The following is a 24,285-nucleotide window of genomic DNA, read 5'->3' as shown; positions in this document are numbered from 1 at the left end:
TTTTGGTTTCAATTTTAAATAATTGTTAATCCAGTTCTCATGCATTCTTTCTCTCTAATCTATGTAAAAGGAGAGAGTAATTTTGACATGATTACGTTTATCTAAACATGAAACATGAGAGCTGAGGAGAGAGAGGGCATTGAGTTCCACGTTCAGCATCTGTTTTCACCTCATCTTTTTCTCTCTCAGATAAAAAGCTTATGATTAGTAGAAAGAAACTTTTAAACATGTTTGGGTTCCTTTTGGTTCTCTTTTGCTGGTACTTATTTAAAAATTACTGTTGGGCCTCCTGGCTGGCTCAATCTAGAGCATGTGACTCTTGATCTCGGGGTTGTGAGTTTGAGCCCCTTAGTGGGTATAAAGATTACTTAAAAAAACAATCTTAAAAAAAAATAACTTTGTCTCTGTTAAGGATACCATCAGCTGTGCACTTAGAGAATTATTAATCTTTGCAAGAAATAGAAGTGGAAAATGTCGTAACCCACCTTCGTCCAGTAACTCAGTTCTTTTTTGCTTTCATTCTTTCTTCTTACCATTTCTACCAAAGTTTCCTCCAGGTGTATTTATCCCAGTTATATAAGATAGCTTAAAGAATTTGTAGGATGCTTGTTGCTAAAAGAATTGTACTGGTTGCTAGAAGAACTTTGGAGGCAAGTTGTGATTCATCAAGTAATCCCTATTCTAAAAGCTGCCTGGAATGTAAGATGCACACATTCTCCACAGAGGTAGTATGTATGATGAATAGGTTCCCAGGTCACTGGGTAACAGTGTTACCATGGAAAAGAATATTCCATTTTAACTTGGGGTGCTACAGTCCATCTCCCTTAGTTGTCTCATCTTGGTTGCTCCTTCATTCATTTATCAAGCATTTACTGAATTTTTTTTTCTTCTTCTTTTTAATGTGCTGGTAAGGGAGTCTTCATTTATTGAGGTAGTGGAAGGAAAGGAGGTTAGTGTTGAGGGACTGGAATCTCAGAAAATGAAAACAAAGATAAATAAAATAATCTTCCTGCACTCAGGGAGTTCATGGCTATCTGCTTCAACTTTTACTTTCTATCTTACACTACTTTAGGATTTAAGAGTTCTAGCATTGTGCTACTGACATTCGATCCTATGGTCAGGGATTTTTGCAGTCCAGGTACTGGAGCATGAGATGATTCCTTTCATGGAATAGAAGGCTAGAGATGAGACCACTCTATTTTTTCTGGATCTTACACAGCCCCCACTGTGCATTAAATGATTGACCTGTTATCTCAGTAATGTGTATTGAAGAATTCCTTTACTTTATTCTCTTTTCTATTCTAGGACCTTGATTACAGTTTTTATTATTGTGGTTTTATACATTTTAATGTTAGAGTGAATGTGTCATAACTTTTTTAAAAAGTAAGTTTTCAGGATGGCTTATGTATTCATTTACCTAGATGATCACCCATACTTTCAAATAAATTCCCTTAAGATTTTGATGGGAATTTTTTATTCAGTTTATAAATTGACTTACAGATTATTGACATCTTCACAATATTAGGTTTTTCTCCATTTAAGGATAGGTTTTAATTTATGTTTCTCAGTAAAGTTGTGTAGTTTTTTTCATAAAGTTTTTTTGTTTATTTTTATAGTTACTATTAAAATTATATGATCTAACTGGCTGTTGATGTTACTTTGGGAAGCAATTTTTGCATACTTCTATAAAAACCATTGTAATGAACTCTAATAATTCTAAAATATTTTTATGTTATCTCAACAAAATTGTATCACCTGAAGTGATGGAATTTTGCCTTCTTTCTATTGCTCTAATCTTTTATTTTTCTTACCTGGTTTTATCAGCACCTCCAGAGTGATGTTAACAATTGTGTTGATAGTGGAATGGATTTCAATGTCTTAAGTCTGATTTTGCTTTTAAATTTTGTTGATATTTTGCTGTTAAACATGATACCATCTATTGGTCTGAGAAAGGTTTTTAAAAAGTCCTAAGAGAGATTATTTTTCTAATCAGAACTAGTTTCCTAAACTTCAGTACCCTTTACTAGATTTCTTTTATTGATTCTGTTTTCTACCTCGGATATTTTTCATAGGATCAAATTGTCTACTCTGTTGTCTACTCTATACTTTTGGTCCCTGTTTATTTCTGCTCTGAACTGCTGTATATAAGTTCTGTTCCCAAAACCAGTTTTTTTTTTTTTTTTAAGATTTTATTTCTTCATTTGAGTGAGAGAGACAGAGCACAAGCAGGGGGAAAGGCAAAGGGAGAGGGAGAAACAGACTTCCTGCTGAGCCAGGAGCCCGACCGACATGGGGCTCAATCCCAGGACCTAGAGATGATAATCTGAGCCGAAGGCAGACACTTAACCATCTAAGCTGCTCAGCGTCCCCGCCCCCACCAAATCAGTTTTGATCATGTTTTACTTATATTCCAGGGAATTGTAGCACCATAACCACCTTCAGTGTTATATAGTGAAAAGTCCACACTTCTCAGGCTATTTATGTTCTTTGTGATCAGAGCATTTGCCTTTCTAATCTTCACCTCTGTCAGGAGCTGTAAAGGGTTTGAGATCTCACCCTACTTGCAAGCTAACCATGTTAGGCTGCTGTCGATTCATGGATTATGGCAGAATACACTTAGTCTCTTGGGTCGGAGTCAGGTAGCCTCAGTGTCATCATTTTTCTGGTACCGGTTACCCAAGTCCCAATTCTTACTGGGTGACCTGACAAGGGCCAGATGATGCCTGTATATACAGTCAGTTCCATTACAGGGAGGGCAGGAGCATTCTCTGGAATCTCACCCCTTTCATTCATTCTTTCCCCTCACGTCCTTTCCATATCATCCTAATTTTTAAGACTCCATTTCAGAGAGGTGCTTTCTTCCATATCCCCCATCGTGGACCTTGTGTCTTTGAATGTGCTGCTCATCTCCTGTGTCCCTCCTGTTCCAGATACTCCAGTGTCCCTTCTTGGTTTGCACAGTGGCCTTTTTTTTCTCTTTTTATAATTTGTAAGTCCTATTTCTTTGGTTGTGCCTTCTTGTTTACAGACTGCCTGCGGAAACATTATTTATTTTTTGTTTCTCACAGAACCCTTTAGGGTGATGTTGGTTAGGAATGTGCTCAGTTGCAGGGGTGCCTGGGTGTTTCAGCTCAAGTCATGATCCCAGGTCCTTGGGATCAACTCCCACTTAGGGCTCCCTGCTCAGCGGGGAGCCTTCTTCTCTCTCTCTGTCAGCCACTCTCTCATTCTGTCTCTCTCAAATAAATAAATAAAATCTTTAAAAAAAAAAAGGAATGTGTTCATTTGCAAGTAACAGATAATCCATTCCACAATGAGTGTAATGAACAGAATTTTGTTTCTGTTGATGACATTTTTCCCATGGGGAATCTGGAGGTAGATAGTGCAGGTGTTGATTCAGTTTTTTAGTAACAACCTTTCCATATGCTCTTCCCACCATCGAAATTCTCTTTTTTCTATTTCTGCAGTTCTTAATTTTACCCATCCTTTAAATTATAAACTCTTCCGCAGAGTTTTTATAGAAGACTTACCTTGCAGGTGAAAATACTCTTCTTGTGTATCCTCAGAGGTAGTACTAAGCTGGAAAATGGCCTTTATCATTGAGTTATCTGCATCTATATCTATATCTCTGTATATCTTACATCTTAACTTCCCACTAGACTATAAATTCCATGTCTTGGGTATATCATTTGTTACCCTCTGAAAAGTGCCTTGTTTAAGGTAGACACCATTCATTTACTTGTTGAATGAATGTAAAAGAATGAGTAAACCTTGTGTTTAATCAAGCTTTGTCACTGCTATTTAGAGTCTAGAAGAAAAGATAGAAGTTGTCAGGGGGGTGAATGTGGAGGTTGGGGTTTAACACCTTTATCATATAAGTTAGTTTCAGAATGCACCCGATACTTTAATGCTATCCAAGTGTATCTTCACATACAATCTGTTAGTATTATGTGGAAATAAAATGGAAATTATTTTTTCCTCTAGTGTTTAGATGAATATGAAGATGATGAAGCAGGGCAGAAAGAGCGGAAACGTGAAGATGCAATTACACAACAGAACACCATGCAAAATGAAGCTGTCAGCTTATTAGATCCAGGCAGTTCCTACCTGCTACAAGTGAGTATCTATTTAAATTTAATTTTAAACAATTATCTTAGGGGCGCCTAGGTGGCTCAGTCGTTAAGCGTCTGCCTTCAGTTCAGGGTGTGATCCCGGGGTCCTGGGATCGAGCCCTGCATCGTACTCCCTGTCCTGCAGGGAGCCTGCTTCTTCCTCTCCCACTCGCCCTGCTTGTGTTCCCTCTGTTGCTGGCTGTCTCTCTCTCTATGAAATAAATAAAATAAAAAATCTAAAAAAAAAAAAATTAAAAATTTATTTTCTTAGGAGTTACTATCGATTGATTGATTGTGAACTCTGTGATCAAGAGTTATGTGCTCTACTGACTAAGCCAGCCAGGCGCCCCTAAAAATTAATTTTTTAATTTTTTAATTTTACAAATGAATATTTAAAAATACCAGGATGTCAGTTGTTATTTTAACAATAGTTTTTAAGTAGCTTTTAATAATTTTTCCATTCTCCTTTTGGTTACATCAGTTCCATTTAAATATTTTCAGTGGATTTAACCATTGACTTTCCTTCTATCCAAATACTTCTTGACTTATAAACAGTATGTATGGTTCCTAGTTCTTGATCAGTGAATATTTGCTGTCTGATAGATTAACCAAGTTTAAGCAGTACCTATTGTAAGAATAGCTAGGAAAAATAATTACCTCTTTGCTCTTAATAAAGCTAGAATTAATAATTTTAAGTGAGGGGACAGTTCTGCTCTAGGCTGATATTTGCATTAGAATTACATAGCAAATAAAGAATTGAATAGCAAGTTTATACAAAGTCAGATATTTAAATGTAGTAACAAAATACTGTATGTAGTATTGTGAATTGCCAGAAACATCTGTACTTCTGTATAATTATACAAGTAAAATTAAGCTCAATTTCAAATTAGCTGTTATTTGGGGGTTTTGTGGCAAAGAAAATTGGGAGTTGATGGTGTTAGAATGCCTTAGTATAAAACAAACTACTCTGCGGAATTGTTTAAATGTAATTTGGGAATGATCTTGATTTAATTTAATCTTAGGTTAATTTGAAGACATTTTGAAATCATAAGCTACTTTGTCATTTTCCCAGGGTTTGTTTTTTACTTTAAAATTGAAAAAAAAACAAAAACAAAAACACACATTTATTTATTTATTTAAGTAGTCTCTACACCCAGTGTGGGGCTCCCGACCCTCAGATCGAGTTTCATGCTCCTCTGACTGAGCCAGCCAGGTGCCTCCAGTTTTGACTTTTTAAATGCATTTTATTATGATATCACTTTAAAGGGAGTTTCCAAGCAGTACAAACATCTCTCCACTTTATTGATGAAAAAAATGAAATATAAACTCTATTAATTTGCAAGGTTATGATAAAAAGGCATTTGGCAGAGAGAGGCAAAATATTTTGAAGTAGTTTGGAAATGCAGATGCAAAACTTTTGTCCTGCTTTTTGAGGCAGATATACTGACGTGAAGGATGATGAAGTGATGCAAATTTATCTCTTTCTCTGTACCTAAATTACTAGAAGTACCTACACTATTATATAACTTGGTGTAAGCTAATAAGCAGTGTTTCTCTCAGTATCTATGTGATTGTTCATAGTCTAAAATATCTTTGTATCCTTTATTTAACAAAGCTGAAGTTAAATATGGGTATATTCCAGGTGAAAATAGAGGCTTAATTTATTGAAATAGGGACAATATAGTATTTTTATTAAGAGAGTAAACCTGATTTTAATTCTTGGTCATGCCACTTACTCTGTTATACTCAAATAGCACCAGGCAGCAATGGCTTTTAGAAAGAGAGCTGTTATTTTTTTTTTTTTTAAAGATTTTATTTATTTATTTGACAGAGATAGAGACAGCCAGCGAGAGAGGGAACACAAGCAGGGGGAGTGGGAGAGAAAGAAGCAGGCTCATAGCAGAGTAGCCTGATGTGGGGCTCGATCCCATAACGCTGGGATCACGCCCTGAGCCGAAGGCAGACGCTTAACCGCTGTGCCACCCAGGCGCCCGTTATTTTTAAAATGTAAGGATACTTGTTGGGACCCCTAGGTGTCTCAGAAAGCATTTGCCTTTGGCTCAGGTCATAATCTCAGGGTCCTGGGATCAAGCCCTATGTAGGGCTCCCTACTCAGTGGGAGCCTGCTTCTCCCTCTGCCTCTGCTCCTCCTCCTGCTTGTAAGTGCTCTCTCTCACTCTCTTTCTCAAATAAATAAATAAATAAAATCTTAAATAAACTTTAAAATATAAGGATACATGTAAAAGAAAAAATATAAACATTAAACTTTTTGTTCAACTTTAGATTATTTATCCTTTCTTTTTTAATGTGTATAGTAGTTAACACAAATTTCTCATTAATGGAAATCCTCAGTGGTTAAAATTTTTTACTATCGTAAATAATAGTAGAATTAAATCTGTATAGACTAAACCTGTTGTGTTTTGAATTATTTGGCCAGATTTCCAGGGATAAGCTTATTGGGCTAAAAAACATAGAGGATTTTAAGGATTTAAAAGATCTCTGATACATATTGCCTAAGTTACTTAAGAAAAAAGGCCTATCAGTTTATATAATCAGTGGCATTTTGTGGGAGGGCATTTATTATGTTTCTTTTGTTTTTTATTTGATTTATTTATTGATTTTTCTTTTAAAACAATCTCAATCTTAATGAAAAGTTAAGTACTATACCGAGAATTTTGGCCCCTAAATTGTTTGAGAATGAGTTGGCAATCTCATGCCCTATTACCCTCAGTACTTTACTATTTTTTCTTTTTTAAAATTATGATTAAAGCAACCTTTAATTTTTTATCCTCAACTTAAGAGGTTGTCTGATAGCCACCAGTTTCCCAATCTTAGCATTAGTTACTAGCTTACAAATCTTAAGGTAAATTCTTCTCGTTTACTTAATGTTCAGTTTCCATCAGTTTTAATATACACCAGTGTAAATACCATTACTGACTGTTTCATATGAAATTCAGTGTTTCGTATGAAATTCAGTGTTCTACAGATCCCATAGGGTTGTGTGATAGAACCAGGAGCCTCCATCTTTTATAGGAACTTCAGTGGTACTGTGGAGACCGAGGCAATTTTGCTTAGGTTAAGCAGAATTTACTTTAATTTGCAAGAGAACCCTCTTGGAACGAGCTTATTCAGTTCTCCTGAAAATGGTGGCGTTTTTTAAAACTTCTTTCAGAAGCAGGAGTTACATAAATGGAATATTGGATTAATCATAAAAATGTGGACCCCAGTTAACTTTATTATTCTGCATATGATTTTACATATATATATTATATACATATTTATATATAAAAGATTAAGATATTCTTTACATTTCCAAACAAAATCCAATTTTAAAAAGTGTGTTCTTACCAAACCCCTAAAAACAGCCATTTGAGAATAAACCAGCAGAGCATTACATCATCTCAGTGAAGCTGTAGGTTTCATTACATGCACCAGCAAGTCTACATGGCTAGCTCCTGCATTCCACTTTTTCAGAATTTATATTATACCTGTTATACCAAATAGCATTTTAAACACTGACATATAAACTCCCTAATAAGATAAAGCAAAGATAAAAGCATTTATCTTATAAGAAACAAGATGTACCACCACTTATAGTCTTAAAATGTTATTGCACTTTAACTTTCATAATTTGACAGTGCATTCATGGAACATTCTGCAGACAACTTATTTTAACAGACAAAGAACACTTTTAATTTTACAAACATTACTTATATTAGTAGTAATGGTGGAACTAGAGAGTATTGCATCTTCTCCATGCCACACATTGAGAACTACCAGTAGCGTGGTGAAACTTGTGACCCTTTCCAAGGCCACGTTCTTGTCCTGCAGATGTCAGCCCTTAATCTCCCTGTACTTGTGGACTGATTTGGTGATCCACTGGGTGTCAGGATTTCTTTTGATAGCTTTATGGAATGCATCAGTGAAGCTGTCTGCAACAGACTGAAGGCTTCAGGCAAACTTTAGCCGGTTAACACCACGGTGGACAAGCTTGCCATAGGTCACACCCTTAAGGACTGGGCATTTGTGGCCACCACATTGCATACCAATCCTATATATGACATAACTTTGCTTGGCCTTGTACCCTAGTCTGTGCGCTTTATTGGGCCGGGTTGGGCAGGGGCCCTGTGGCGCGCAGAGAGCTGGCCATACTCCCAGCAGCGCACCCTGAGAAGAAAGTGCATTATATAGCAAACTGCTTCTTCCTCCATAGCTCCTGGATGGACTGGTAAGTGCCCGTCTTGGCTTACCTTTGAGCTGGTGGCTGCCACCAGACAGAAAGGAAAGCCTTTCTTCCCTTTACGGGGTATTTTCTACAAACAGTCTCCTACGTAACCACAACACGGCTGTTAAAAATAGAAAATTAAAAACAACACATTCTTGCCATCTGATACTTAGACCTTATTCAGGTTTCACCAGTTGTCCCACGGATGTTCTAAAGTATAACAGAAGGGGCGTCTTGGTGGCACAGTCGTTAAGCGTCTGCCTTCGGCTCAGGGCGTGATCCCAGCGTTCTGGGGTCAAACCGCGCATCAGGCTCTTCCCCTGGGAGCCTGCTTCTTCCTCTCCCACTCCCCCTGCTTGTGTTGCGTCTCTTGCTGGCTGGCTGTCTCTCTGTCACATAAATAAAAAATATTAAAAAAAAAAGTATAACACAAGTATCTCATTCAGAATCAGGTGTTGCATTTAGTTGCTGTTAGTTCTTTAGTTTCCTTTAATCCGAAGCATTCTCTGTAAATTTCTTTTCTTGGGCCACCTTGATGGCTCAGTCGGTTAAGCTTCTGCCTTTGGCTCAGGTCATGATCCCAGGACTGTGGGATGGCGCTCCACATTGAGCTCCCTGCTTGGCGGGGAGCCTGCTTCTCCCTCTCCCTCTGCCTGCCGCTCCCCCTGCTGTGCTGTCTCTCCCTCTATCAGATGGATAAATTAATTAATTAATTAATTAAACCTTTTAAAAAATAAATAAATTTCTTAATCTTCCCACTTTAAAAGATTATAGGGCAGTTATTTTATGATATGTCTTCAGTTTGGGTTACCTGATACTTCTAATTAGATTCAGGTTATAGATCTTTGTCAGGAATATCACAGAATTGATGCTATATTCTTCTCATTGTGTATCCTATCAGGTGACACATAATTGTAATTTGTCCCCTTGCTGCTGCTGATCACTCTGGTCATGTGATTAAGGTGGTTTTTTTTTTCCAGGCTTCACTTTTCCTTTCTTAATAAGTATTTTGTAGAACTATTGATCACATGAAATCCTTTAACAGAAAAAAAAAAGTATTTTGTGGATAAGTGCTTTGAACCATGTAGATATCTTAATCCCCATCAAACTTTATATTTATCATCTTTCTGTGTTTTTATCTGTATATCTATTGACTCACTATTCCCTATTTTATCTGATGGGTTATACCCTGTTACCATCTGTATTAGTTTTCTATTGCTATTGTAACAAATAACTACAAATTTGTTGTCTTAAAAACAGCACAAATTTATCATCTTAACAATTTTGTAAATTGGAAGTCCAACACGGGTCTCATTGGCTAAAATCAAGGACTAAAACCAAAGGCTTCAAAGGCAAAAGTCAGCACTGCATTCCTTTTTGGAGGCACTGGGGGAGAATCCATTTCCTTGCCTTTTGCAGCTCCTAGTGGCTACCCACATTCTTTGGCATATGGCCCTCCTTCTTCCATCAAAGCCTGCAAGGGTGGGTTGAGTACTTCCTGCAGCTTGTCATTCAGACCTTTCTTCTTAGTCATATCTCCCTCTGACCTTCTGCCTCTGTCTTCAAATTTTAATGACTATTGTGATTACATTGGGCCCATCAGATAATCTAGGATAATCTCCCTATTTAGGGTTGTTGATAAGCAACCTTAATTTCCCTTTGCCGTATAACCTAATATGTTCGAAGATTACAGGGATTAGGACAGACATTTTTGAGGGTCATTATTTTGCCTACCACACCATTATTATTTATTTTGATGTTCAAATTATCCCAGATTTTGCCAGTGGAAACTCTTTTGAGCTTTTGTATCCTGCATCTCCATCATTCTTGGAGCACTTCTTGGCATAATATGATGTTACAGGCTCATCTTTAACTTTTCTACACCAATGTTGGAAGCAGCCATTTCTTTAAGAAGCTAAGGAGCTCTGATTCCTTTTACTGGAAAGTACTTGGAAGCCACGGTCTGGGCTGTAGGTATGTTTATGTTACTGAAATGTCACCATTCCTGGTCTCTCTCTGTGTATAGACCTCCAAAATATATCTGTCTTCTCTCTGCCTACCTACCTACATCTATGTAGGTACTGAAACTAATTTATACTGATAACTTCCAATCTAATCTAATCCTACAGGGTTTTATTCTAGTAGTTGTAACCCCCTTTTGTGACATTGAGAAACTTGTTTCCCATTATCCTTAATGTTTTCTTATTTGTTCAGTTCCCTTCTATGTAACCTATCTCCCTTTGCTACCCCTTCCCCATATTTATACCCTCCTCACCACAAGCCGGTTCTGACATCCCATGTTGGCTTTCTTTGCGCATGAACATTTGCTGACCCTTTTCAGGCTTGGGCATCCCATGCAAGGCTATAGGATGTCCTGGAATTGTGACTCCCTACACTGGATCACACCCCCCCCCCAACCCCACATCCCGGGATTCCCTCCTTACACTGCTTAGCTTCTGTCATCCTGTGATAGGCTGCTCTTCCTAGGGTCTTTGTTCATGTTCAGACTGTGAGACGTCATGCTGGATTGCTTCTCCTTGGAGACCCTTCATTAACCTGATTGGGTTTTGACACCTCCAGGCCAGAATACCACTCAGTGTGGACACTCTCTTCATCCTGTTTGGGCTCTGGCATATCATCCCTGTTCATCTCTCTTCAAGGGCTGCAAACTCCCCATGCCATGCTGCTTTCTTTACCCTTCTGGGGCTCCAAAACTCTGTTCTGTGCCACCCTTCTGAATGAAGACCATCACACCCTGCTTGGGCCTCTTGATGTTGCCTACATGGGACTCCCTTTCTGACATTGTCTCAGGACTGATAGTCTGCCTTCCCTTTCCTGCTTTGTAGACACACTCATTTCTGCTCTGGCTCTGATTTCTCAGGCCAAATGCTGTCCCCCTACTGTATGGATGTTTTCTTCAGTTTGCTTGGACTCTGATTCTCTATGCCAGGCAGCTCTTCTTCATGTAGGGCTCCACTACTCTGATACCCTGGTTTGGGCCACGATGTTTCCTCTCCATCTAGCTCTGCCCCACCTAATGGCTTTAGGACTGAATCATTCAGAAAGGACAGGGAATGATGAGTTTTTCCTTTTTTAATCTTTGTTAATTTGGTAAAGTTCTTGTTTTGTTTTTCATTTTCTTAGATATTTTTCAGTTATACATTGCAGATATTTTGCTCTGCATTCATCTTCAGCAGTGTATCTTGCTACATTATGTCTACCAGTATAGGTAGTTTAAGTTAGTCCTGAGGGCCAGTTAGCATGTTATGCCATAATTTTATTGAGGTCTGTGGTTTTATCAGTAGTTTATTTGAATAACTTCAGTATTATTTTGCTATATTTAGCTGGTATTGTATTACTCTGATCTTATTTCACATATGCTTTTATATTTGTTTATACTTTACAAGTTCTGATCTGCCACTGCACCTGTAAAGACAATTCGTGGGATTTCCTTATTGACCATTCTAAGCTTGACTAAAGCAGAATGTCTTATTTAAACTTACACAAAACAGTTTGTGCCTTGCCAACATTTTCTAAGTGCTATATAGGTCTTTCCCCCTCCCTTTAGTAATATAAACCATCCCATTGCAAGGAAGATTATTTCAGGCAAAGTATATTTTAATCAGTTATATAACAGGCTTTGGGGTTATTGGAAGATCCAATTACATAGTCTTTGAAACTTTTAAGACCAATGTCACTCTTAGCAGTTGCAGTTTTATAAGTGGTTTCAGTGATACTGGTATTTCTCCTACCTCCTTTGCCCATTTAGAATACAGTTGTCAACTGTAACAGGTGTAGTAATTATTGAGCGGTCATCCTTTGCTTGGAAGTCTTCGTTGCAACAGAACTATAGAGGTTTCTAGTTAACAAATCTGAGGTGAAGTTTATATTTGTGTATTTAATGTGTAAAAACATCAAGCATTTTCCTTAAAATTGTAAGAGACTCTTACAGCACTATAGAAGTTGACTTTGCTTTTTCTATCTAATATTTCTCATTTAAGAAATGCCCAATTTTCTCTTTTTGGCAAGAGTTTAGAAATCACTTTAAACTCCATCTGTAATCGACCATTTTGAATGCACATGAGAAGCAGACTACCACTCCTCCTGTTTTCTTCTAATACTAGTTCTCATACTAATATAGTCTATCCATTTTGGGGAACATTCCATTGTTAAGGAATGTAATTTGATTACTAGATATACTGTGAAATAACATCTATGAGCTATAAAACGTATAATCTAATAAAAGACCGTATTTAAATCTACCAATAAAGAATAAGCTTAAGTGTCTTCTGTCTGCTTCAGAATCTTCACTATAGAAATAGTAGTTATATAGAAATAAACTTAAATTCTAATTGTTGCACATCTTGGACATGAACATGGAATGATTTGATCAGAGTTCTTATTTTACCCATTTCTATGCTAGCTGTATAGAAAATGCTGTGTGAAACTTAATTGAGATATGTTTTAAGTGACTAGTTTAAAAAAAAAAGCTGTAAGAAATATGGAAAACTGATATTCTGTAACTTCCTATTAGTAAACTTAACTAGAAACTTCTCCGATACTTAAGTCATTGGTAATTGGGCCAAAGGATAAAATTCGTATAATGCCACTATAGTGTTGCTGAAAACAGCCTTCATTTCACATTTCTATATTTGTTAAAATTCTGCTCTAAATCTGTATTACTCCAGGTTTTGCCATATTCAGGAAAATGCCTATGTTAAGCTTCATAAATATAAATATTAATAAATAAGTAATAAATATTATTTATTGCAGTGTTGTTCATATCATTTCAATCAGTTTATCAGTAACCCACAAATTAGTAAATCCAATAAAAGCTATTCTCATTTAGCAATTCTGCTTACTCCATTTCAGTGAAAGGTAGTCTGGGCAATCAAACTGATGTCATGTTTTCAGATATTTCAGTTATAACCAAACTGAGAGAGAAGTGTTGTTTTGGAACCTGTGGCATTAACATTTTTTTCTAATGCATATTTCGACAGACATCATTTAATGTTATGTCTTAGTTTTAGTTCATGTAGAGTAAAATTAGGGAAATTTATGAATGAAAACCTTTATAAAATGTTAGTTGAGTACTGTTTGTGAAAATTTAGGGGTAAAAGTTTCATATGAAATCATAATCATCTGCATTCAATAAAATGTATTTTGGATACACACAAGCTTAGTATTTCTGCTTTACCTAAATAGTGATTAAACATTTTAATCTAGTTATTATGGTTCTAAAAATAACTTAAAAACTAGATTTTACAGAGTATATTTTTTGTTAATTATTAGAAATATTTTTGTAGGGGCGCCTGGGTGGCTCAGTCATTAAGCGTCCGCTTTCGGCTCGGGGTGATCCCAGGGTCCTGGGATCAGGCCCTGCATGGGGCTCCCTGCTCTGCTGGGAGCCTGCTTCTTCCTCTCCCTGTCCCCCTGCTTGTGTTCCCTCTCTCGCTGGCTGGCTGTCAAATAAATAAATAAAATCTTTAAAAAAAAATATTTTTGTAAACAGGAGATTTATTTACATGTTCGATGTATAAAGTACAAAGATTCATCGGCCCCATCTTTAGGGACTGCCACTTTAATACAAGCTGGTAAGAAACTCAAGTTTACTTGCTAGGCTTTGTTACTCCCTTCTGTAAGAACGGCTGATGCCACGGTGGGGGAGTTAAAAATGTCTTTAAACTAGCTGTCAAAGCATAACTTCCTCAGAGGTAATCTGTTAAGGGGTCAAGGCCATACATACGGACACTTCTAGTATTTTGTCTGTCACCTGGTTACATTCTGCAACTGGTTAAATCCGAAGTGGTACTTTTCTGTAGTGGCAGATTACTAGGGAAGTTATTTCCATACATTGTCCGTATATATTTATTGCATACTATTTGAGCTGGGGTTTGGGGGGAAAAGAATCAAAGGTGGGAATCCCCATCTTCCAGAAAGTAAGGTATTATATTGGACATGAAAATTGAGATAAACTTTTATTTAAATAAGTAGGTTTGGCTGTCCTAATGGGAATATACTGACTTGGAATAATTGAGACAGATTTGCTGAAAGTCCACATAGAAAAATTGGTAAAGATTTTTCTGAATCCCATTTAAAAAAATCTTAGCTGCAAAATTTAAATTGTAAGCCTATTGTAAAGGAGTTGTGCATTTTTTTTACTCACTTATGTCCTTTAATTCCTACAATAATCCAATAACATAGACATTGTTATTCCTATTTTAGAGATGAAGAAACTGAGACCGATAGATGTTAAGTAACTTATTCATAGCTTCATAGCTACTGAAGACTGTCTGGTTGGAACTTGGATCTTAATCTTACTCTTAACCATGTGGTTGTCTATACTGTTTGCTCTACATTGATATGCCCTTTATTGCACCATGCAATCAGTATTTGCTGTTTTAGTCCAAAATCTGGTCATCTTATTTATAAAGGGAGCGGATTCTCTGATTTTAACATCGGGCATTCTTTAACTGTGGAGTCTCTCTTGAACACTTTAAATGATAATTAGAAGAAATGACTCATTTCATTTTGACTGGTTTTATTAAAATGAAACTGCAAAAAATATTTGGAGTCTGGGCTATTAAAAGAGTGAACGGGGGTTGGGGCCTTTGGGTGGCTCAGTTGGTTAGGCATCATGATCCTAGGGTCCTGCAATTAAGCCCTGCGTGGGACTCCGTGCTCATCAGGGAGCCTGCTTCTCCCTCTCCTCCCCACTCATGCTCTTTCTTGCTGTCTCTCTCTCTCTCTCTCTCAATGAATAATAAAATCTTAAAACAAAACAAAAAAACCCCAAAAGATTGAACAGGGGTGCCTGAGTGGCTCAGTTGGTTAAATGTGTGAGCCTTGGTGTCGGCTCAGGTCATGATGGGGGTGGAGCGATCAAACACTGCACTGAGTCTGCTTGAGATTCTTTCCCCTTCCTCCCCCTTCCCTTGTGCCCCCCCCACCCGCTCCTGCTCCCAGGTGCTCTCTCTCTTTCTCAAATAAATAAATAAAATCTTAAAAAAAAATAAAAGATTGAACAGCAAAATGCCTGGTTAATTGTAAGGTAATAATTTCCTCATCCCAGTGGTTAATGTTAACTTTCAGCAACCTTTCTTTTGGATAGCATGCAATCAGCGTAAAGAGTACTTCCTTACTTTTAATTTTTAGCTATCTTTTAAAATAAGCATTAATCATTATGTGTATTTGGGGTGAATCTTTTTTTTAATTGAAGGCATAAAAGTGGAAGGGGAAGATACATATATATATATCGTAGATATATGTTTGATTCTAATTGTGTTTTTAAATGCTCATTGGCTTCCAAAATGACTTAAGCTGATTGGTTGATGAATGATGCTTCCTTTTTCAGTTTTCTGAGTTTTAAAAATCTTCTAAATTAAAAATATAATTTTAGGGGTGCCTGGGTGGCTCAGTTGTTAAGCATCTACCTTCAGCTCAAAGCGTGATCCCAGGGTCCTGGGATCGAGCCCTGCATTGAGCTCCATGCTTTGCTGGGAGCTTGCTTCTTCCTCCCCCACTCCCCCTGCTTGTGTTCCCTCTCTCACTGGCTGTCTCTCTCTCTGTCAAATAAATAAATAAAATCTTAAAAAATATATATATATTTTTTAAATTATATATATATATATATAATTTTTAAAAAGTGGTTGGTTTTGTCCCAGAAATCAGTTGTAGGGTCTTGTTTTGTTTGACCAGCATTGTCAATTTTTTTAAAGCAGTGGTATTTGTTCCAAATTAGTTTCTTTCCAAATGAGACATTATTAACTGTTTTATATAGTGTGGAATTGTGTTCTTGCACCACACCCAAACTGATGTCATTATTTTTGCTTTATAGGATCCATCTAGAACAGTGTCAGGCCGATATAAAAGGTAAGACTCCTTAAGTTTTAACTTAGAGCATATTGGAGACATGACTGTAATGTCTGTGTGACCATGGCTTAACTAACTAGAACTGTTCCAAACAGCTTGTCGAAAATAAGAAACCTTAATATTGTGCTGTTAAGAAATTGCATTGTAGGCAGGAGTGTAGTAATGTCTGTTTGATCATGACTTATTCTGACATACCCTGCTGTCTTTGAAAACAGCATACCATGCGTTTGCATGGCACTGATGAAATTAGCAAAATAGAAACTTAGAATCATTTTCTCGTATGTGTTTGAACATTGAAAATGTAAATATACTACCTTTATTAGTCAGCTTGGCTGCCATAACAAAACACCATAGAAAGGGATGACTTCGACAGAAATTACTTTTCTCATAATTCTGGAGGCTGGAAGTCAGAGATCAGAGAGCCAGAAGGTTGGATTCTGGTGAGGGCCATCTCTGCGGTTGCAGACTGACAACTTCTTGCTCTGTCCTTAACGGTGGTGTGGAAGGGGCCAAGGACTTCTCTCAGATCGCTTTTATCAGAGCACTAATTCCATCCATGAGGACTGTACCTTTGTGACGTAAGCACCTCTAAAAGACCTCTGAAGGGTTCCACCTTATAATACTACTACACTGAACATGAGGATTTCAACATATGAATTTTGGGAGGATGCAGAACATTCAGGCCATACCAAGTCCTTTACATTATGAGTAATGCTTTTACCAGAAAACGTGTTTGGGTATGTATGTACATGTATAGGAAGAAAATCAGAATTAGATATGAGAATTGTTAAACGGAGATGCTTGGGCTGTTAGCTTCCTTTTCCCCTGGGCACATCATAAAAGTTATAGAAGATGTGGTCATACATATGCTAATAATCATAGAATAATGGCAAACCTTATCAAGTGCTTAAATGTCAAGGTGCTTACATTGAGCAATCTCATTCAATTCTCACACTTATCTTAAAAGGTAGGTACAGTAGGTACAATGTTTACTTTCATTTGTAGATGAGAGAAGTGGGGTTCAAGAGGTAGAATAACTTCACTAGGGTACGAGGCTGGTTAGTCATTAGCAGAGTTGACATTTGAACTCAAGACAGCCTGACTCCAGAACACACATGCTTGCGCCGTCTATGTAAAATTTATGCATATAAAACCTTTGATTTCCTCTATTTGTACATTAAAGTTTGAAGTGTTTGGCTGAAAGTATTGGTTATTGTATTCCATCTAAAATAAAACTAATACTGTTACATGTAAACAAAACTCAATTTTTAATTTTTACTATGGGCCATAATATCTACTAGTAGTAGAAAAAGGTAAAAAGGCCAAAATAATCAACGATTGCATAAGAAAGTGAAACTGTCTCAGGTGAACTTAATATGTTTCTACTGCTTCTGTTTTAATTTTCATTTCTGAGTAATTTTAATTTAGGTATAATGAAACCTGTAATTCTTTAAGTGTTTAATATTTATCCATTACTTAATAATTTTTACTTAATATGAATAGCTTAAACTGGAAAGAATCTCATTTCTTTTGCCAGAAATTATTGCTAGTCAAATAGCTTTGCTTTGGCTTATTTCCAGGCCACATTCTCAAACCAAAAACATTTTTATCATTAGTCTTCGGTTTGGGGATAAAGATAAACTTCAGTAACTTAATAAATGTATAAATATTTACTTATTAAATAGTAAACCTTGAATTATAATTGACACTTTTCAGATTAGTGTTCTTTAAGTAGAATCAACAAGAGAATAATTTTCTTATAAATACTCATCAAAAGCTTCATTTACATTTCATTGTGTTAAATCAGGAAGAAGATTGGTTTTCCATCATGTATGTTTCTATTTTTAAGCTTCTCAGACCATTATTTTACTTGGGATCTGTTCCTAGTTAGTACTTTTTTAATTTTCATGACCTAGAGCATGTTTTGTTAATTTTCAGCTTTTGAAGGTTTAGCCCTGTTTAATACTGTTATAAAACAAACATTTTTGAAGCTTCTAGTCATAATTCACTGACTTACAGCAACTCGTAGTTTGGATACTGTTTAAAAAGAAGAAAAATAACTAAATAAATAAAAACAAACATAAAATCTAGAACCTAATTTGAAATTATCAATTCCTTATCTAAAGGAATTTGTTAAATTGTACATCAACAGTTCATTACTTTCGTGTATCTGTCAGCATGTTGTAGCAATGACTAGAGAATGGATGTTCTTGGTGAAGGTGTCTGCCTTTAAAAAAGGAAGACCGGCTAAAGAATAGAAATTTGGCCTCGTATGTTAGAAAATGTTCCCAGTGTAGCAAATAACTTATACTGTACACAGTTAGACAAACTCTTAAAAAGTCATTGGAGGATACAAGAACCCACAAAACTAGTTTTGTATGTGTGCTGTTACAAATTACGAATTAAATATTTGCTTTTTTCTTACAGATACCAAGAATGTACTTTTTGAGCATTGAGTCTGTTAAACACTTTAGTTAGGCTGTATTTTATTGACTCAACTCTTCTTTATCTGGAGCATCTCTTATATATTGAGTAATTTCCTTTTTAAAAACATATTTAGAGGCGGGGCGCCTGGGTGGCACAGCGGTTAAGCGTCTGCCTTCGGCTCAGGGCATGATCCTGGCGTTATGGGATGAAGCCCCACATCAGGCTCTTCCGCTATGAGCCTGTTTCTTCCTCTCCCACTCCCCCTGCTTGTGTTCCCTCTCTGGCTGCCTCTATCTCTGTCGAATAAATAAATAAAATCTTTTAAAAAAAATTTAAAAAAAACCTATTTAGAGGCATCTGGGTGGCTCAGTCTGTTAAGTGGCTGCCTTTGGCTCAGGTCATGATCCTGGGGTCCCAGGATCAAGCCCCACATCGGGCTCCCTGCTTAGAGGGGTGTCTGCTTCTCCCTCTGCCCCCCCCTTCTTGTGCTCTGTCTCTCTCTGTCTCTCAAATAAATAAAATCTTTAAAAAAAACATATTTAGAAACTATTTGGAGGTGGGAATCATGATATTTCTGCAACTCAAGGTTTAGGAAAGATGAATCAGTATCATATATTTGTAGGTTTTTTTTTTTCAATGTATGATTTTCTTAATATGCTTGCTTGGTTAAGTTTATAGTGCATTGGTTAAAATAAAGCTTTTTTAAAAAGGCAAGACAGGTTATTAGATGTGTCCTTGTAGATACCGTACTCGATGTGATATCTAAGTAAAACTGTCATACACTTAAAAAAAAAAAAAAGGCAAGACAGTTCTAAATGACTTGCAAAGGGCAGGATTAACCAGGGTGTAAAATTTACCATTTTTATTTAAGTATATAATTCAGCCATCAGGAATGGCTCTGATTAAAAAATATGGGAAGCAAGTTAAGACAAATACTAAGTTTTATCATTCTCACATAGTAATTAACTGGTCCTTTTGTTTTCGCAAATATATTTAATGCAGTATTAATTATTTTATTAAGTAATTATGCAGTCATAAGTGTTTCTAAGTCTTCTCCCCCTCTAGTAACCGTAACATTAGGTTACATTTATGTAGCTTTTAATGGTATGTAAAACACCTTCACCTACATTACCCAACAATAATCCCATCAGGCTGCGGGGCAGGTTTCTTTCCAAAGTGAGGAAAAAGGCTTTTTAGGTTCAGTGAACCCTTTGTTACACCACATTCCCTCCGAGCAGGTATTAGTTAAGTTACAAGAGAGGAAATGTTACAAGGTTTTGCTTTTATTTTTTATTTTAAGGATTTATTTATGTAATTGAGAGAGCGTGAGAGTGAGAGAGGGTGTGTCCCAGAGTGAGAGAGGGTGTGTGCCCCAGTGTGTGGGGGGGGAGGGGCATAGAGAGAGGGAGAGAAGCAGACTCCCTACTGAGCTTGTCCAGGGGCTTGATCTCAAGGTCGGTTAGATCATGATCTTGGCAGGAGCTGGATCTGAAATCCAGAGTCTGAAGTTTAACCGACTGAGCCACCCAGGCACCATAAGGTTTTTGCTTTTATAAATAGCATGGACACATCAGAATATGAATGTTAGAAAGAATAAACATGGGGCGCCTGGGTGGCTCAGTCGTTAAGCGTCTGCCTTCGGCTCAGGGCGTGATCCCGGCGTTCTGGGATCGAGCCCCGCATCAGGCTCCTCTGCTGGGAGCCTGCTTCTCCCCCTCCACTGCCCCTGCTTGTGCTCCCTCTCTCGCTGGCTGTCTCTTTCTCTCTCTGTCAAATAAATAAATAAATAAAATATTTAAAAAAAAAAAAAAGAAAGAATAAACATTATCTTAGCTAAAATGTAGGTGTAAAATCCTATTTCAAATCTGTAGTATTTCATGTTATTATTGTACTTCTTTCTATAACTATAATGTGTGTACCTTCATCAGGACTTTTCTTCCCTTATAATTTTTTGCAGTTACTAAAAACGATCAGGGTAGGTAGAATTTTTATACAATTTAAGAATTGTTTTCTTCTTTTTAAAGGCAGTCCTCACTATTGAAGATTTGAATTGGAAAGTCCACTCTCATAACGCTACCATCCAAGTTAATCATTATTAACATTATTATTTTTTGCTTCCACTTTATTTTTTAGGCTTTTTATTTGTATGACTGTGAGCATAATGGATGTATGATTTTTCATTCTGGTTTGCTCCTTAGTTAATGTAACAGGACTGTCTTCATCTTTTAAGTTTTAAAGAGAATGGCTGGTGTCAACAGAGCAGTTAGTCTCTTTTCTCCCTTCCAATGAAGTACAGCATAAATATACCAGAGACACTCATAACTGCTTTGGGGACCCATAATTTCTTTATTTTTTATTTTTAAATTTCTATTTATTTAAGTAATCTCTACACCAAACATGGGCCTGAGATCAAAAGTTGCATGCTATTCTGACTGAGCCAACCAGGTGCCCCCCAATTCTTTATTAGGGACAAAATGTGACTACAGTTCTTTTCCATAAGAGCCAACATTCTCTTCTAGTCAGTTCTGCTCTAATACATGTTTTTGGAAACTCGAATTTGTCCCAGTGGATATACTAGGGAACAATTTGGCCATAACACAAATTTTGTGTTTGCTTTATACACAATTTTGTTCATCAGAAACACAGAAAACTGTACCCAGCTCAGCTGAACCATGTAGGAAGATGCAAAGCACACACCTCAGACATCCACCAGCTAGCTGACTTTAGTGTGAGCCGCAACCATTCATTCCTATGTGGTGTCACAATTTCCCATTTGATTTCAGATAACTCTCCTTTTTACACTTCATGTGGAAAAAAAAGATGGATCACTTTTAAAAGATACTGTATCTTCAGATTACTTCTATCGCAGATATTTTCTCAGATCTGTTGTTTTGAACTATCAAACAGAGAAGTTCAAACCTTTAGTTGTCAGTTGATTCTTAGGCTCTTTCATAGGAAATTGAATAGAACCTATTTAAGTTTAGAAGGTGAATAATTTATTCAGAAAATTTTCATGCAAAGATTTAAGATGTTGCAACTTTTTTCTAACTGGTACTTTCTTTATAGCCATTGTTTCAAAACCAGTAGTTCTTGTTTGATTGCACATGTGTTTTGAGAACCACTGAGTCACAAGAAATTTCTTTGGTTTGTTGGTTAGGGATCAAACCAAAACAATCAGCCAAATTGTTTAAAGGTGAGAATTACGACTAAAGACCAAATGTATCTTACAGTAACTGAAGAGAAACCAGGCTTCTTGGACTATATGTGTTTTCTAAGGAAATCTATTCCTTCTCAAAATGTCTTATTTTTATATTAATATATTCTATATTTTACCAAATGCTATAACACATGCAATAGCTATATGTTCCAGCTGTGGTTCTTCCGGTTAATGGATATCGGCAAATGAGCGCGAATGTCAAAAAATGATAATTTAAAAATAATTGAGATACTGGTACATTTTGTGGATCTAATGGTTTCCTTGTGGATCTGTGAATTTTTATCTATGCTATAAATAGTTAGCTAAGATTTATATAGTATTTATTATGTACCATACACTATTCAAAGTACTTTCCTTATACATTAATTAAGTTAGTTCTCTCGGTAGCCTTATGAGGGAGATGTATTATTATCCCCATTTTACAAATGAGCACACTGAAGCACAGTGAAATTTAATGAGTTGTGTGAGATCAGACATATTAATTGGTTGATTTTATCAGGATACGTTGCTTTACCTCATTGTAATACTAATTTGCCTAGTATGGGTAGAATGTAGAGTGTTTGATTCAGAGTTTGATTTCACTTATTTTGACTCCCAAGTAAGTGGAAGTTACCAGTAACTGGATTTTTTTTTGTTTAACATAGTTTTTTTGTTTGTTTATTTTTTGGTTTTTGGGTTTTTTTTTTTGCAAAGTAACTTCTACTCACGTGGTTTTGGATTTCACAGAGTTTACTCAGCTATCTTTGTTCTGGCTACAGTATGGGAAAATAACTTTTATCCTTATAATCTTCAAATCCAACAAAATCTAAAGTTATCTTTATAATCATGAAAGAGAAATTATGTAATAACATTTGGTACATTATTTTTAAATGCATTTTATGTATTATATTTCCTTGGAAATGAACCACTAATCTGAATTTGCTCTTCCATATTTAATCTCTGTTTTTAAGAGCTTTGAGGTATACTGCAAATATCATAAAGTTCATCCTTTGAAAGTATACAATTCAGTGGTTGATAGTACTTACACAGTATTGTATATATTACTATCTAGTTCCAGAACTACTGCACACTAAAAAAAGGGGAAACCCCATGCCTATTAAATGGCCAGCCATTCCCCGTATATCCTTCCCCTCAGCTTTAGCAACCAGAACTCTGTTTTGTATTTTTATAGATTTGCATATGCTGGGTAATACATATAAATGAAATCATACAATATGTAGCCTTTTGGTCTGGCTTCTTTCATATAGCATAATGTCTGCCAAGATTTATCTGTGTTGTAGCCTGCCTGGATAATACCACATTTTGTTTAACCATTCATCAGTTGATGAACATTTGGGGTGTTTCTACCTTTTGGCTCATACGAATTATATTAGGATGTGTAATACATAGTATGCTGTGAACATTCATGTGTAAATTTTTGTGGTTCCTATTTATTCTTAATACACAGAAATTTTTCATATTTCTTAGTTGAAAATTTTTCTGAAAAAAAAAAACAATAGGGGCGCCTGGGTGGCATAGCGGTTAAGCATCTGCCTTCAGCTGAGGGTGTGATCCCGGCGTTATGTGATTGAGCCCCACATCAGGCTCCTCTGCTATGAGCCTGCTACTTCCTCTCCCACTCCCCCTGCTTGTGTTCCCTCTCTTGCTGGCTGTCTCTATCTCTGTCAAATAAATAAATAAAAATCTTTAAAAAAATAAAAAAAAATAGATGTTTTATGTCAAATATGTTTTGAATAATTCCGAGGTACAAGGTACTATGCCTGGTGTTTGGGAGATGCATGTTAAGATAATAATGAAAAGTGTATAATTTTAGCTGTTCTTACCAAATGCAGTGACTTACATCTGGGAGAATGTTTTCCAGGTTTGTTTTGTCTATCCTTCAGATAGTGAAATCTAGCAGTCAGGTATATTTGATGAGATAACTGTCATATTTGATCTCTTTAGGATAATTCACTATATGTAATATACCAGAAATGAGCATGTATGATAGCCCCTAACTGGAAAAACTTAAATTTCTAACAATGAGGTAGGTTATAAGCTATAACNATTATATATATATATAATATATATAAATAAAATATATATAATAAATAAATATAAAAATAAAAAAATATATGTATATACATATCATATATATATCATTTCATCAGAGTTTCAAAGGGAGCTGTGATCCAAAAAAGTTAGGTACAACTTACTATGTTGTAAAATGTATCAGCAGTTATCTCTGGGTTGGTGGGATTACTGGAGATAAGTGATTTATGTTTTTTGTTTCCTACAGTTAATATATCAATTTGAGTAGAGTCTGAGAGTTTTTGATTTTGATCTTTAGTTGTTGCTGTGTGTGTGTGTGTGTGTGCTTGTGTGTGTGTGTGTGTGTGTAAAGGAAGAAAGAGAAGACCTACACAGAATAAAGGGCTGTTTTGAGGGAGGAG

At 36.2% G+C, this 24,285-nt stretch overlaps 1 protein-coding gene and 1 pseudogene across 2 annotated transcripts in view; one reads left to right on the top strand and one right to left on the bottom strand.

The window, feature by feature from the left end:
- Positions 1–24,285, top strand: part of PAWR (pro-apoptotic WT1 regulator) — a 113,950-nt gene that overhangs the window by 65,753 nt on the left and 23,912 nt on the right. For both annotated transcript variants that reach the window (XM_034643771.1, XM_034643772.1), the window contains 2 exons: positions 3,985–4,116; positions 16,175–16,209. In XM_034643771.1, coding sequence (XP_034499662.1) covers positions 3,985–4,116; positions 16,175–16,209 — 167 coding nt within the window. The remainder of the gene's footprint in view (positions 1–3,984; positions 4,117–16,174; positions 16,210–24,285) is intronic.
- Positions 7,846–10,986, bottom strand: LOC109489222 (annotated as a pseudogene).

Source organism: Ailuropoda melanoleuca, chromosome 15 (genome assembly GCF_002007445.2).
Source record: "Ailuropoda melanoleuca isolate Jingjing chromosome 15, ASM200744v2, whole genome shotgun sequence".
NCBI classification, from domain to species: Eukaryota; Metazoa; Chordata; class Mammalia; order Carnivora; family Ursidae; genus Ailuropoda; species Ailuropoda melanoleuca.
The sequence above is the reverse complement of the archived record's forward strand: the minus strand, read 5'-3'. Positions and strand labels throughout refer to the sequence as shown.